The sequence below is a fragment of the Danio rerio genome, chromosome 11 (assembly GCF_052040795.2).
Source record: "Danio rerio strain M-AB ecotype USA chromosome 11, GRCz13ab, whole genome shotgun sequence".
Taxonomy (NCBI): domain Eukaryota; kingdom Metazoa; phylum Chordata; class Actinopteri; order Cypriniformes; family Danionidae; genus Danio; species Danio rerio.
Window position 1 is genome coordinate 17805037 of NC_141031.1, and position 13585 is coordinate 17818621.

Below are 13585 nucleotides of genomic sequence, written 5' to 3' on the forward strand. Positions count from 1 at the left end.
GCAGGAGACAACTGGTTGTACCCCAGCGGAGCTTATGGTAGGACGTCAGATCCATGGACCTCTGGAAAGACTCATACACTTGCCTCCATCACCTGAACAAACATCATACACTGTACTGGATCGACAACACTACCTTCAACAGGAGGTCGTGCAAAGAATGAGGATGAACCAGGCTAAACAAGCTAAGTACTACAACCTTAAAAGGAAAGATGTACCATTTAAGGTGGGTGACTTAGTTTGGCTTAAAACTCACCCTTTATCCAGTGCAGTCAGTAAATTCACCTCCAAATTAGCTCCGAAGTGGGAAGGACCTGGGGTGATTACTAAGAGAAAAGGGCCAATAAATTACTCTGTATCATGGGGTGATCCACCAAGAACTGATTGTTTTAATGTGGTTAATTTAAAATGCTTTTATGGTCGTTCTTCCTCCGAGATGCCGGCTGGGGTGGGGGGGGGGATCTATGTAGCGCTGCCACATAATTGAGGTACGCTTTCTGTTATGTTCATTAAATGTGTGAATAGGCCTGGCAGTAAAGCATACTCACGGTTCTTGAGGCTCCAAATATACAACTGAGTAATGGACTTTTATTTTAGATTCTTTATTTTGAAGGGATGAGGTGAGGTGATTGTATCGGTGTTCTATTTCCTGTTCTGTTGATCTTTTTTTCTATTTATACACATTCACATAACATACTCAACACAAGGGGGAGATAGAGGGCACCTGGACATTACTCACAGTGTCATCCGAAGAAGTCAGAGGAGCACATGGAGTAAGAGTTTGCCAAGGTCTACCTTTTTCTTGTTTTCGTGTGCGAAGGACAATCGTTTTTGTGGATTTTTTTGCCCTTTTTGGACTTGTTAGTCTTTCAGGTCTGAAGTAAAGACTATCCTAAGAGGACACTTGCAACTTATGATGGTACAATTATCTGGACTCAAACCTTTCTGGTGAGAACAATCCATTTTGCATATACTCTCATCCACGGACTTTGGACTTTGCACATATACATACATACATACATACACACACACCCTCACTCACCATTTTTGTATTATGTTATTGTATAAATGTTGTTTGTGTTTTTGTTTCATTGTTAAGATTTGTTCAGAGACATTTGTGGTTCTATTACATGAACTATCTCTCAATCCATGATGAAATTTGAATACAGAAACTAGAGAATTGAACCATATCTTTTATTTTTTTCTTGTGTATCCCGTTGATTTAAAGACGAGTGTTACAACTTATTACATTTAGTATACTTTATCTTGCCTCTTATATTTTAGTATTATGTCTATTGTTTGTTTTCTCTCTTTTTTATGTTGCTGCTGGTCTCTGTGAGTTACCAAACAAATTTTGTTGTACAACTACAATGACAATAAAAGTTCTTTACTCTTCATTTGTCAACCAATTTAATATTTAATATGGTGTGTCTGTGTGTTTGTGTGCATGTCTTAGTCACTTTCTCTTTTGTCCAGTTGTTTTTCTGCTGCCTAAAACAAAGCATAAATAACAATATTTATAAATAAGTTCACTTTCTTTGTATTTATTTTTTATTTTTTTACTTTCAGGTATATACAGTGGAGTTTAAGTTTTACAAAATAATTCAAAATTAATATATTTTGAATTAAAAAATATATAAATCTCCAGATCTACATCCCACTTATTTTTTTTAAACAACTGCTACTAAAATATATTTTGCTCATCACTGTTTGGCAGTCAGTCAAAAATGTACTTGCATAAGATGTTTAGCAGCTCTAGAACATTTAGGCTCCTTTTAAGCTGCTGTTGGAAAAAAAGAAAAAGACAAAATTTGACTGAATATGAGTTGTGTATCATGCCTGTACAAAATAAAATATTTAAATTTCAGGGGTTAGGAATGAATTAAGGTGTAAGGTATCGGTCAACAGTCTAAATATAAATATTTTTTTATGTGAATCTTAAAATGTAATTTATGGTTGTAATGAAAAGCTGAATTTTCAGCATCATTACTCAAATCTTCAAGGCTCTATTTTAACGATCTAGGCGCAAAGTCTAAAGCTCAAGGCGCAAAAGCATTAAGGGTGTGTCCGAATCCACTTTTGCTATTTTAAAGACGGAAAAATATGCTCTGCGCCATGGCACATGGTCTAACAGGGTTGTGCTTATTCCATAATGATTTATAGGTGTGTTTTGTGAATAAAACTATCAGAGTCCCATGATCTCTTGTTCACTTTAAGAGTTAGTTGTTGCCCCATGGTGCATTTGCTATTTACATGGCAGACTTTGTAAGTGGAAAAAACTGAGCGCTTCACTAGCAAGAAAACAGTTAAACAAAGCATCTGCAGCGTAAGGATAAAGAACGAGACTCCTCCAATCAGCCTCTTTACTTTCTTTCTTTCATGGATAAGAAAACGGTGTTGCGCACTCCACTGAAGACATTGATAAGCCTACATAGTTATTTTTGTGTGCTAAGCACAAAAATTTGTTTTTTAACTATTTTTAAATTCAATTCTAATTTCCAGCAAATTAATAAATAAGCAATAATATAGAAGTGTGGTCAGAAAACTGAGTTGTATCCAATCACACGTCCTGTTGTTATGCCTCATATAGTCCAAAAACCCACAAGTGGACTAATCTAAGCTTGTTTTTAATAAAACAAATATAAATATCCATATAATCAGGGCTTTACATTAACTTTTTTGATCACCAGCCACAGTGGCTAGTAGTTTTCCAACTTTACTAGCTACTGCATTTTTACAAGCCACAATTTTGTTGTTGGGAAAATATTTTTATATGCATAAATATGACTTTGGCATGCTAAAATTACTTGATTTTGTGTTATGTCCACATGCCTTCTCATTCACATGACTTTTCAGAACTTAAAATTAAGGATTTACATAATTTATCTCTGACCACACCAAACAAAAATTATTTCTTAGCCACAAATTTTAAATGATTTTAAATTATTAAAAATAATTATTGTCATGTATCACAAATATGCACAGTAATCTGTCCTCGCTAAAGGTCTCTCAGATCACCACTTAACTACACATAAATGGAGAGTTAATCTCATATTAAAGCAATGTTGTTGTAAAAAATGATAATTAAACCATATAAACAAAAATAACCGTCAGCAAAAGAAAGCAGGTGAAAAACATACTGTGTGATAATGGAAGGATGATCACACGGTTAAGGCCAATTAATAATCTGTTCAAAGCGAAAGCAACCAGTGCTGCTCACAAAAAGACATTTGGAGCTCCTGAAAGCAGCAAGACTGTGTGTGCATTAGCATTACTTTTTTGCCTGACTATTTGAAAGAGATCTGATTACAGTTGCGTTCCAGGCACGTGTGCTTCAAGGAAGGAAACAGAAGCGCGCACACGCTTTAAACAGTCGCGCACATTACATCAGCTGTTAGCGCGAGTGATTATCCTCTTATTCGGTATTCATCTGCTTTCTTCTGCTCACGCGAATGCAATTTTTTTTGTTAGTCGTGCTGTTTCTTTATTCTAAGATCACATTTGCCCGCATATTGGGTCATTCTTATAGTCAGACCCTGCTTTTAAGAAAACCACAATTTAAAAATTATTTTCAATCAGCCAAAGTGGTTAGTGAGAGTGACTGTCTAATCTGCTGATATCTACCTGCATTTGGCGAGTTGGTGGATGTTAATGTAAAGCCCTGCATATAATAAATAATAATAAAAATAATAACATTATACAAAAGCAAGTTGTCGTAAATAAACTGAAAAAAGCTTCCCGAGATGAAGGCATGGAGGTAGTGGTGTTTATATTGATGTAGAAAATAATAATTTTTGTAATTAATTAAATTTAATCCTTTAATTCATTTTCATTTGTAAAGTTATTAGCGTTGCTTTTAAGCTGGTCTATTACACAGTTTATTTTAGTTCCTCAAAATAGCAACGCACCAACAATGTGCCTTAACACACTAACTACACATTAATTGATTTAATGAGTTTTCTTGTCTTACCCATGTTTCCTCCATCTCTGTGATCATTTGAAAGAGATCCGATCACAATTGCATTCTAGGCACGCGTGCTTCTTAAATGATGTTCTTCTTAGCTCGCTTAAATAATCTAAGATGATTTGGCAGATCCTGGATCTTTTAATATTGATAACTGATCTCTGTCTAATTTGGTTCTTCAAACAAGTTTGTGAATCGGATTAAAATGTCTGGATACACTGAATCCGTGTGTTGTGAAGGACTGATCTATCGATCCTCGAAATCATGATCAGCAATGCAACTATTGGCTGACGGCACAGAAGCATAATGACATCATCTGATTAATATTCAATTGTCCATGTGAGCAAAATTACATAAAATTCATTGGAAACGGTTTGTTAAATATTACACACAATAATTTTACACCGGGCGAAGCAGTGGCGCAGTAGGTAGTGCTGTCGCCTCAAAGCAAGAAGGTCGCTGGGTCGCTGGTTCGAGCCTCGGCTCAGTTGGCGTTTTTGTGTGGAGTTTGCATGATCTCCCTGCGTTCGCGTGGGTTTTCTCCGGGTGCTCTGGTTTCCCCCACAGTCCAAAGACATGCGGTACAGGTGAATTGGGTAGGCTAAATTGTCCATAGTGTGTGGATGTTTCCCAGAGATGGGTTGCAGCTTGAAGGGCATCCACTGCGTAAAAACTTGCTGGATAAGTTGGTGGTTCATTCCGCCATGGCAACCCCGGATTAATAAAGTGACTAAGCCGACAAGAAAATTAATGAATGAATAACTTTACACCTTGTTGTGGGCTGCATGATTGGCCCTTTCATGTGTCAAGAGCAGTTTATTTAGTTTAACAGTTAGAGCGGATACTGTTTATTATAGTACCCATAGTAGTATTAGCCATTTTTTTAATTGGTGAAAAAAAGAATAACTAGATGTTTACAAAAGCATTTTGATATTACTAAAGGCGTCTGCAACTTTTATGAAGCATCAAATCACTGTCATATTAACTGTCAAAAAATGTTTATGACTGCAAAAAAAGTTCATATCAATAAGTTTTCTCTTTGCACCACCAGGTGGCAGTCTTTGTACTTTCATTTTGGGGATGCAGATTGCATACGTTTTATTAATATAACTTAATTTATTTTATAAACAACTATAACTTTATATAGTTTAAAATATTTTGTATTTTCCCAAATGTATATAGCTACTACTGTAAGAAAATATCAGAATTTGGTACATATTTTCTATATTATCTTTGCTTGAACTGAGCCGATCTAATCCTGTTTATAGGAATTAAACCAAGGGTCCGTTCTTCGTACCTCGCTTAAATGATCTAAGATGATTTTGCTGATCCTGGATCATTTAATCTTGATAACTGATCTCTTGCTAATTTGGTTCTTCAAACAAGTTTGTGAATCAGATTAGAATGTCTGGATGAACTGATCTGAGATCGCTGCGTGTGCAAGTGCAGTGACTGCTCCTATGGGAGACGTACACCTTATTATGCACCACTGCAAGCGCAGTGACTGCTCCTACGGGAGACGTACACCTTATAATTATGCACCACTGCAAGCGCAGTGACCGCTCCTACGGGAGACGTACACCTCATAACTATGCACCACTGCAAGTGCAGTGACTGCTCCTACGGGAGACGTACACCTTAATATGCACCACTGCAAGCGCAGTGACTGCTCCAACGGGAGAGGTACACCTTATTATGCACCACTGCAAGCGCAGTGACCACTCCTATGAGAGACTCATACCTCATCATACACCACTGTCAGCACAGTGACAGCTATTACGGGGATGCATACTTTAACACACACCATTGCTAATGCAGTGACGACTCCCATGGAAGACGCCCATCTCCTGTGGGAGCAGACACTCTTGCTAGAGACATTCATCATGCACCACTATCAACACAGCAACTGCTTCCTCCCGAATTACATACCTTATAACTCAACAGCACCCCTCCAAATTTTTAAGATCAGCAAATTTTGGGGGGCTTGCACATTGTCTGGCTGCTGTCCTGTAACAAATAGCGTTTTTTGGGGAGCGTTCTGGGGCCGGGCTAGATACTTCGCTCGAATCCCAACTCCTCTTTGTTTCCTTATAAGGGGAATAACTCGAGTTGGGGTATCTCCTCGAGCTCAAAGCCCTCCCCCCGGACAGCACACCAAATATGCTTTATACTTAAACGAATGCAAGTGTGAACTCGTGAACCTACTAAAAAAAACAGCTTAAACCAGCCTAGGCTGGTTGGCTGGTTTTAGCTGGTCAACCAGGCTGGTTTTAGAGGAGTTTTGGCCACTTCCAGGCTGGTTTCCAGCCATTTCCCGTCTAGTCTTAGCTGGTCAGGCTGAAACAGCTTGACCAGCCTTGCCAGGCAGGGAGCCCAGCCAAAACCAACAATGTCCAGCTTAATCAGGCTGGTCAAGCTCGTTATTATATGACTAAAGGAGGGCCATGTGAAAACGTTCTGTTAATGTTAGAAATTTTCTCTTTGTAGCGTTATTATATGACCATAGAATGACCAAAACAGAACGTCCTCGTTAAGTCATATTGGAAACAATATTATATGACTAAAGGAGGACCATGTGGAAACGTTATGTTAATGTCAGAAAGGTTCTCTTGTAACGTTATTATATGACCATAGAATGACCAAAACAGAATGTCCTCCTTAAGTCATACTGGAAACTTTATTATATTACTAAAGGAGGACCATGTGAAAATGTCTGTTAATGTTAGAATTGTTCTCTTTGTAATGTCATTATGTAACCATAGCAGGACCAAAACAGAACGTCCCCCTAAAGTCACACTTGGAACGTTTTTTATGACTAAAAGAGAACGTTTTGAGAACATCCCTAATGTTCTGTAAAAGTTCTGGACTTTCATTACCTTTAGGGACCTTTTATGGAACGTTGCACAAGGTCGTGAGAATATTGCCTCCTTCCTGGGTGGTCATTTTTCAGCATGACCAGCTAAAACCAGACTGGAAATAGCTTGAAACCGGGCAAAAGCAGCCAACCATCTAAGGCTGGTTTAAGCAGGTTTTTTTCAGGACAGTTTAGCAGTTTTGGTTCTCTTATCCCAAAGTCAATAGGTTTTTTGGAAAGGATTCTGGTTAAATCACTTAAATAAGGTTTGTGGCTGCAACAATCTCAATATACTTCACGTTTTATTCTGCGACATAAAAACCACAAGTTACATCTCACTCATGATTGTTAAAAACGGTTCCGCTTCTTTAAAAAGACGGTTGAAACAAGATGCTAAATAAGACTACAGGCGATGTCGACACATTATTGAACTGAAATGGTCTAGAAAGCAGCCTGCTTACAGCTTGCGTTGGGCATTTGGATTTGTCTGTTATTTGGTTAGGTATTTTTATAAATCATATTTTTAGTTTGTAAAATTGTTCTTAGTGGGCATTTATATTGTGTGTAGATAATGCTTTTACTTCATTTATTTCAATAAAACTATTTTGTGAAGATATTATCAGTGCAGTAAGGCAAATATGTGAATAAATCTGTAAAAATATGTAAATATTTATTAACATTTTAACATTTCACATAAACATAAATCAAAAGATTTTTCTTTTTTTTTCTTTATGGGCTGCTTTTCGCTGTACTTCCTGGCAAAACAAATATTGAATGTGGTTCTTTGTCCATGATGGAAACCTGATAGACTTGATAGACTTGTCCCTCATTTCTGTAGCTATTACTAAGGTAAGTGGGCTGTTTACACACACACACGATATACTAATTTAAACATGTATTATGATAATATTACATAGGCACATTTATAAAAACATAAAGTATGTGTTTTAAAACTTTTACAACAACTGTAATGTAAAAAAAATAATTTCCCTCGGGAAAACTATCCAAAATGCATGAAGGTTTATATACAAATGTGTTGTTTTTTTTTTGAGTATTTGTATTTGTTTATAATATATAGTGTGGATTATAGTAAATCGAGAGAGTAAATCTTTGCCAATACACCTTATTTCTAAAAATAAGCTTGAAAAGTGGTCTGAAGCAGGGTGGTGCTAACGTAACAACAAGCGATTGCCCTGAAGTCAGTATAGTCATTTTATAGCCTTATGTTAGTTATTTCAGTTATTGCATTTGCATTTAGGATTCAAAAGTGATAAAAGTTATACTTTTGTGTTAGGATTATCCAGTTGGACAAAACATGTAAGTGTAATGAACTGTGTTTGAACACAGAGCTTATTATGTGCAATCTTCGAAAATCCTATGGAAAAATCCTTTGGGGATTTTATAGAGGGAACAAGTTTTATACTTGCACCCAATTAGCCTACAAGGTGATATCATAGTTCCTCCACTTTATTTCTCCAGTTGAAAAATCTGAACTTCCAATCAGGAGTTTGCTCTAGTAGGGGCATAATTATGATGTAGCGCCTATAGTTGATGTCCTGAGAGAAAATCCTCCTGCCGACACAGGACAACAGCTCATCAAACTGAGACCGGTTTAGTCGGAAGTACCGCTGAAACCGTCCGTCATCCAAGCACAGCTTCTAGAGGAGTTGATGAAATCACAGAGCTGGGTAAAGCTTTGAAGGACCTGGGGCCTGTTTCAGAACTGAGGTTCAACCAACTCTGAGTTTAAACTTGAACTCTGAGTTGATTTACCGAGAGAATAAAAAATCTGAGTTTTCGATTCCAGAACAGCTAATCTGAGTTGGGTCAATCAACTTCGAGTAGACCAACTCAGAGTTAAGCGCGCGCACCGTGACTATAAAAAGGCATTATCAATGGAGCGCAGATATTACGAGTGACTATGGCAATATCTTATAAAAGAGATCACCATTTCTTTCTCCAGCTGAACTTGATGTTCTCATGCAAAGTAATAGCAAATATATGAACATATATATTTGAAAAGAAGCAACCATCAGTGAAGCAGAGACAGTTAGCTTGGGAAAACAGCTGCTCAAGTTAATGCTTAATTTCACTTTTTAAGTATAATAAAATAAGTAATGTAATGTATGACGTTTATAATTTTTTTCTAAACTTTTATACACATTTATCCGTTTTAATTGATTTAACAGTGCACTTGTGTGTCTGCCTTTTTTATTGATTAAGTGATAGAGTTTGATATAACATTTAGAAGGTAAGCAGTACTAAAAATATTTTTTAGAAAGAATAATAATCCCATTAATCTAGTTACAGTACATGTCGAAGGTGAATTTAATTTAATTATTTATTAAAAAAGGACAAGCCATTCTCGTACAGTTCTTCTGTGTGTGACTAAAATGTAGGCTATAGCTATGTTTCCATCCAAATATATTACATAATTTTATGTGCAAAACTGGAATATTGCATAAAAGATGCAAATAAAGCAGAGATTCCATCTAACGAGTCAAAGAGAAAAAAATTGTCACTTCCTGATTAAACTGGCACCAAATATCAAAAGTAAAAACAGAATTTACTGTGGTAGAATTAGCTGCGTCAATTATTTCTTTATTTAATTAATGTACTTGTGCCTCGATGTCAGAAGACAATGCTGAAACACAACGAACACGTGGGGGCGTCTGAAGCCATGAGACACGGAGACTATTGACACGCCCCAGACGCTTGGAGGTAATTAATAATATACACTAATACTGAAACAGTTAAGGCATTTTAGAATGACTAAAACAATATTTAAGACGTAATACAGTGTGCTCAGCCTGCTGGATTGTCCATTAACACACGTTTTCATCATCATATGATCATGACCTTTTTTTAATGTACATACTGTAATTTGTTCAGTAAAAGTGTGTACATCGTAGTTTATGTGTTTATTTTCTATCGAATAAAAGTTTATTCTGCTCAATTATGCGTGTGTTTTTATGCATATTTTAAAAAGTTATGTGCATCATGACGTTTCTATCAATCGTTTTTATGCACATATCCAAAATAAGCATTAAAATAGGTGGGAAATGTAAGGCTATAGCGAGAAATACCGCTTCGTCTTTAAAAAAGGGGAGGAGACCGACAGAAACTCTAAGTTCAGAGACTAAAACCTGCTTATGACCAGGTTAGGTTCACAGAATAAGTTACCACAGTAACTGACTCTGAGTTAAAGTTACCTCTCTTTTAGAAACAGGCTTGACTTACCCCGCTTTCTCTAGTTTAACAAACCTGCCATTTTGAAACGGAAAACCCAGAGTTTCTCTCATTTCAGGGTTAAAATACTCTGAGTTTTCACTTAACCTCCTTTCTGAAACAGGCCCCTGATGGACCCAGACACAGCGCCGAATGAATCTACAATGTTTTTCAGCTTTCCTAAAGCACATAAAGCACAGAAACTCTCTTGATAAAATATATTTTTGCCATTTAACAACAAAACAGGATTTATCAGGCAGAGAGCCCCTACTGCATCTATTGTAAAGGGAATTTCACATGTGACAGAAGGAAATCAAGCAAATTAGATGTGCAAATGAAGAAAGGAAACTCATAATGCTTACGCATCTAATTTAGAGCAAATAGCGCAATCTATTCATGCAAGCCATGACTGGTGTGTCTGCCACATAAGACCTCTTTTTTTATCAAATCCCAAAAAAGTTTGTATAAATAATACTTTAAAAAAAAATCAATCAAAACTGATCTGTGTGTGTATTTTTCTAGCGGTCTGTTTTACATGTTTCCTCTGACTTTAAGCATCTGAAAATACAGTATCACTGTGATGGTGTTTTTATTTCTTCCTTTTTTGCTATAGTGAATTCAGTAAAGAACTTAAATTTTTCAGATAAAGCAATTCTTAATTCTTCAATCTATTGCACCTTGATCTTCTTTAATGTTAGAGATGATTATGATTTAATTTTATTTAAAAATCTTTATGATTCATTTATGTTCATTTAAAATTCAATTTTAATGTGTTAACAATTTGTAATATAATAATAAAAATTTATTAAGTGTGATAAATTTCCATGTAATTACTTATATGAAAAAGTTGTGGACTCCGAGATGCCCAGTGTTAGTAGTTCATAATGAGAACCTGATCCCAGTAAACAAAATTGACAAAACTCAGGCTCTGTTGATTAGGCTGATGTAAGAGATTTTGAACATGTTTAGAAGCAACTCACAGGAATTTCAGTTTCAATTTATTCTTTGGTAATAATTGTTGCACTCTAATGTATACCCATGTCTCTGTATAGAGGTGTTTAACCATATTAGTGTAAAAATGAGTCATGCATTGTGAATGTATCTTATTCCAACGAGAACAGCCAATGTTCTGAGACATTCTGAATGCCATGAAAATGATTTTCTATAATACATTTTTGGATGATAAATTAGTAATTTGACATTTAATGTATATTTGTAATTATACATAATGTAAATGTTTGCTGCAAATAAACACAATATGCTGCAGAAAATTGCACTGGATCATTTATATAATGTAATTGGAATCAAGTATTCTGTACAGTATCGAATACAAGTAATTTTAGTGTTGTAAAAGATATTTGAAATGTGTAGCTGTAGTAGTCGTTAGGCTTATTCTCACACTTTAGAACAAGGTCAGTGTATCTGCAAGAAAATATTACATCTTACACAACACCAAAAAAGTATTGAATTTAAAAACCCTTAATTAAGAAATAAAAAATGATAGTGTCTGACTTACTTCAGTGCTGGGTAGACTGGGGAAGATGATGCTGATAGTAACAAGCAGCAGAGCACTAGCAAGGCAGTTCTCTGAATTACTCCCACTAGAAACACAGTTCATAATATGATTCTTATCAACTGAACTTATACCTGTATTTTATGTTATTTTATTCATTTATTTACACACTTGTATAGACTGTTCTTCCATGTAGCCTACGCAGTCAGTATAATAATTATGCTCTTTAAGCATGACTATCTTCTATAATCACATAACTACTTTAGCAAATGTAAAAAAATATATATAAACAAATAAATAATAAAAAAAACATTTTGTAATTTGGAGGTTTTGGACGTGCATAAAAAAATAATTTCATCTTGTTCTTATTGTCATGTAAATTGATAATTTTACATTATTTTATGCAAAAAAAAAAACATTAACAAAGGGACTGAAAAGAGTAAATAGATATCAATAACCTACTGCATGATATGACAAACGTTTCTTTTTCTCATTTATTCCCTAAAGAGCTATATGCTTACTGAAGATAAACCTATGTTGCAGAAAAAAGAAGTACATTTACTTTGACATTTTAATTTCAAACCTAAAATGTTTTCTAACTATAAAGCTAAATGCTAAAGAAGAAAAAATTTATGATTTACCTTGCATGATCAAAGATTTCTGGTCCAGGTTTGTAACAAATGTGACGGAAACAAGATGTTTCTCTCACTGAGGATTTGATTTTATTCCCAGCCTCTACTGTTGGTGATTGTAGTTAGGCATTTTGTATTATCTCTCTCAATTTATATTCCCCACCCCCTTTCTCCCTTTCTTTTTCAAGCCATTTACACAGCCTCATTCAATTCTGCAGCTTTATAGAGCGTGTGCACTACATGTGTTGTTTTTTATTTATTTATTTAATGGATCTTTCTTTGTAACTGGCATAGCCATTATAAAGTGAATTGTTCTTGGTGTATATAGTTCTGAAATAAGAGTCTACACCTTGTGTTGGCTACTTTATGGCTAATCAGTTTTCTTTCTAGTAACCGAAGCTTTACAAATTACAATAAATGTATTCATTCATTCATTCATTTTGTTTTTGGCTTAGTCCCTTTATTATTATGGGGTCGAAAAAGCAGAATGAACCGCCAACTTATCCAGCATATGTTTTACACAGCGAATGCCCTTTCAGCTCCAACCCATCGCTAGGAAGCATCCATACATAGTCATTCATACTCATACATTACGGATAATTTAGCTTGCCCAATTTACTTAACCCGCATGTTTTTGGAGCACCCGGAGGAAACCCACGTGAACGTGGGGAGAACATGCAAACTCCACACAGAAATGCCAAGGCTCAAACCAGCGACCTTCTTGCTGTGAGGCGACAGCACTACCTTCTGCACCACCGTGTCGCCCCCAATAATAATACTATTGAAGTGCTGTTCATTGGGTTCTCTGAGGTCACACAGAAGTTTTTTATTTATTTTTATTTATTTTTTTATTTGAGATTGTCTGTGAATGATAATCACAAAAAGAATAGCTTTTATAATGTAACGATTGAAAAAAAATCCAGCAGAGTCTTCATTAAAATGGAGAAACTTAACAAAACTTTAATGTATCAGTAAATAATGAATGTTGAAACTGATTGCATTCATAGATGAGATACCAGGTAATATGAAAAAAATTTATGTAGAATTTTACTCGTGCTGAAACATTTACATACAACAGATAATATACATTTATATTCATAGCAGCATCAACGTAAAAATAAATCCATTATATGATAAAATAATATGATTTAATAAGTGAAAAGGTTACAAACATATTCTTCCCTTGATAAATAAGAGCTTATCTCTGCTCTTAATCAATAAATCATTTTCAAACTCAAAGCAGTGAGTAAACATTTGGACACCTGCCCAATATTTTTAATAGCCTTAAATCAAAGTGTAATGTTAATATTTTCAGCTGTAAATTTTCCAGAGAACTCTCCCATTTAAAGGGAAAACATTAAATTGAATTAAAAACACTGCTTTTTTTCAGACTCTAC

The 13585-nt window shown here is 35.3% G+C and overlaps 1 protein-coding gene across 1 annotated transcript in view; it reads right to left on the minus strand.

Moving 5' to 3' along the window:
• Positions 1–12314, minus strand: part of ghrh (growth hormone releasing hormone) — a 107699-nt gene extending 95385 nt beyond the window's left edge. The window contains 2 exon segments of the mRNA NM_001080092.1: positions 11560–11644; positions 12198–12314. Of these exon segments, the coding sequence (NP_001073561.1) occupies positions 11560–11644; positions 12198–12204 (92 nt within the window). The 5' untranslated portion in view covers positions 12205–12314.
• Between the last annotated feature and the right edge of the window lie 1271 nt (positions 12315–13585).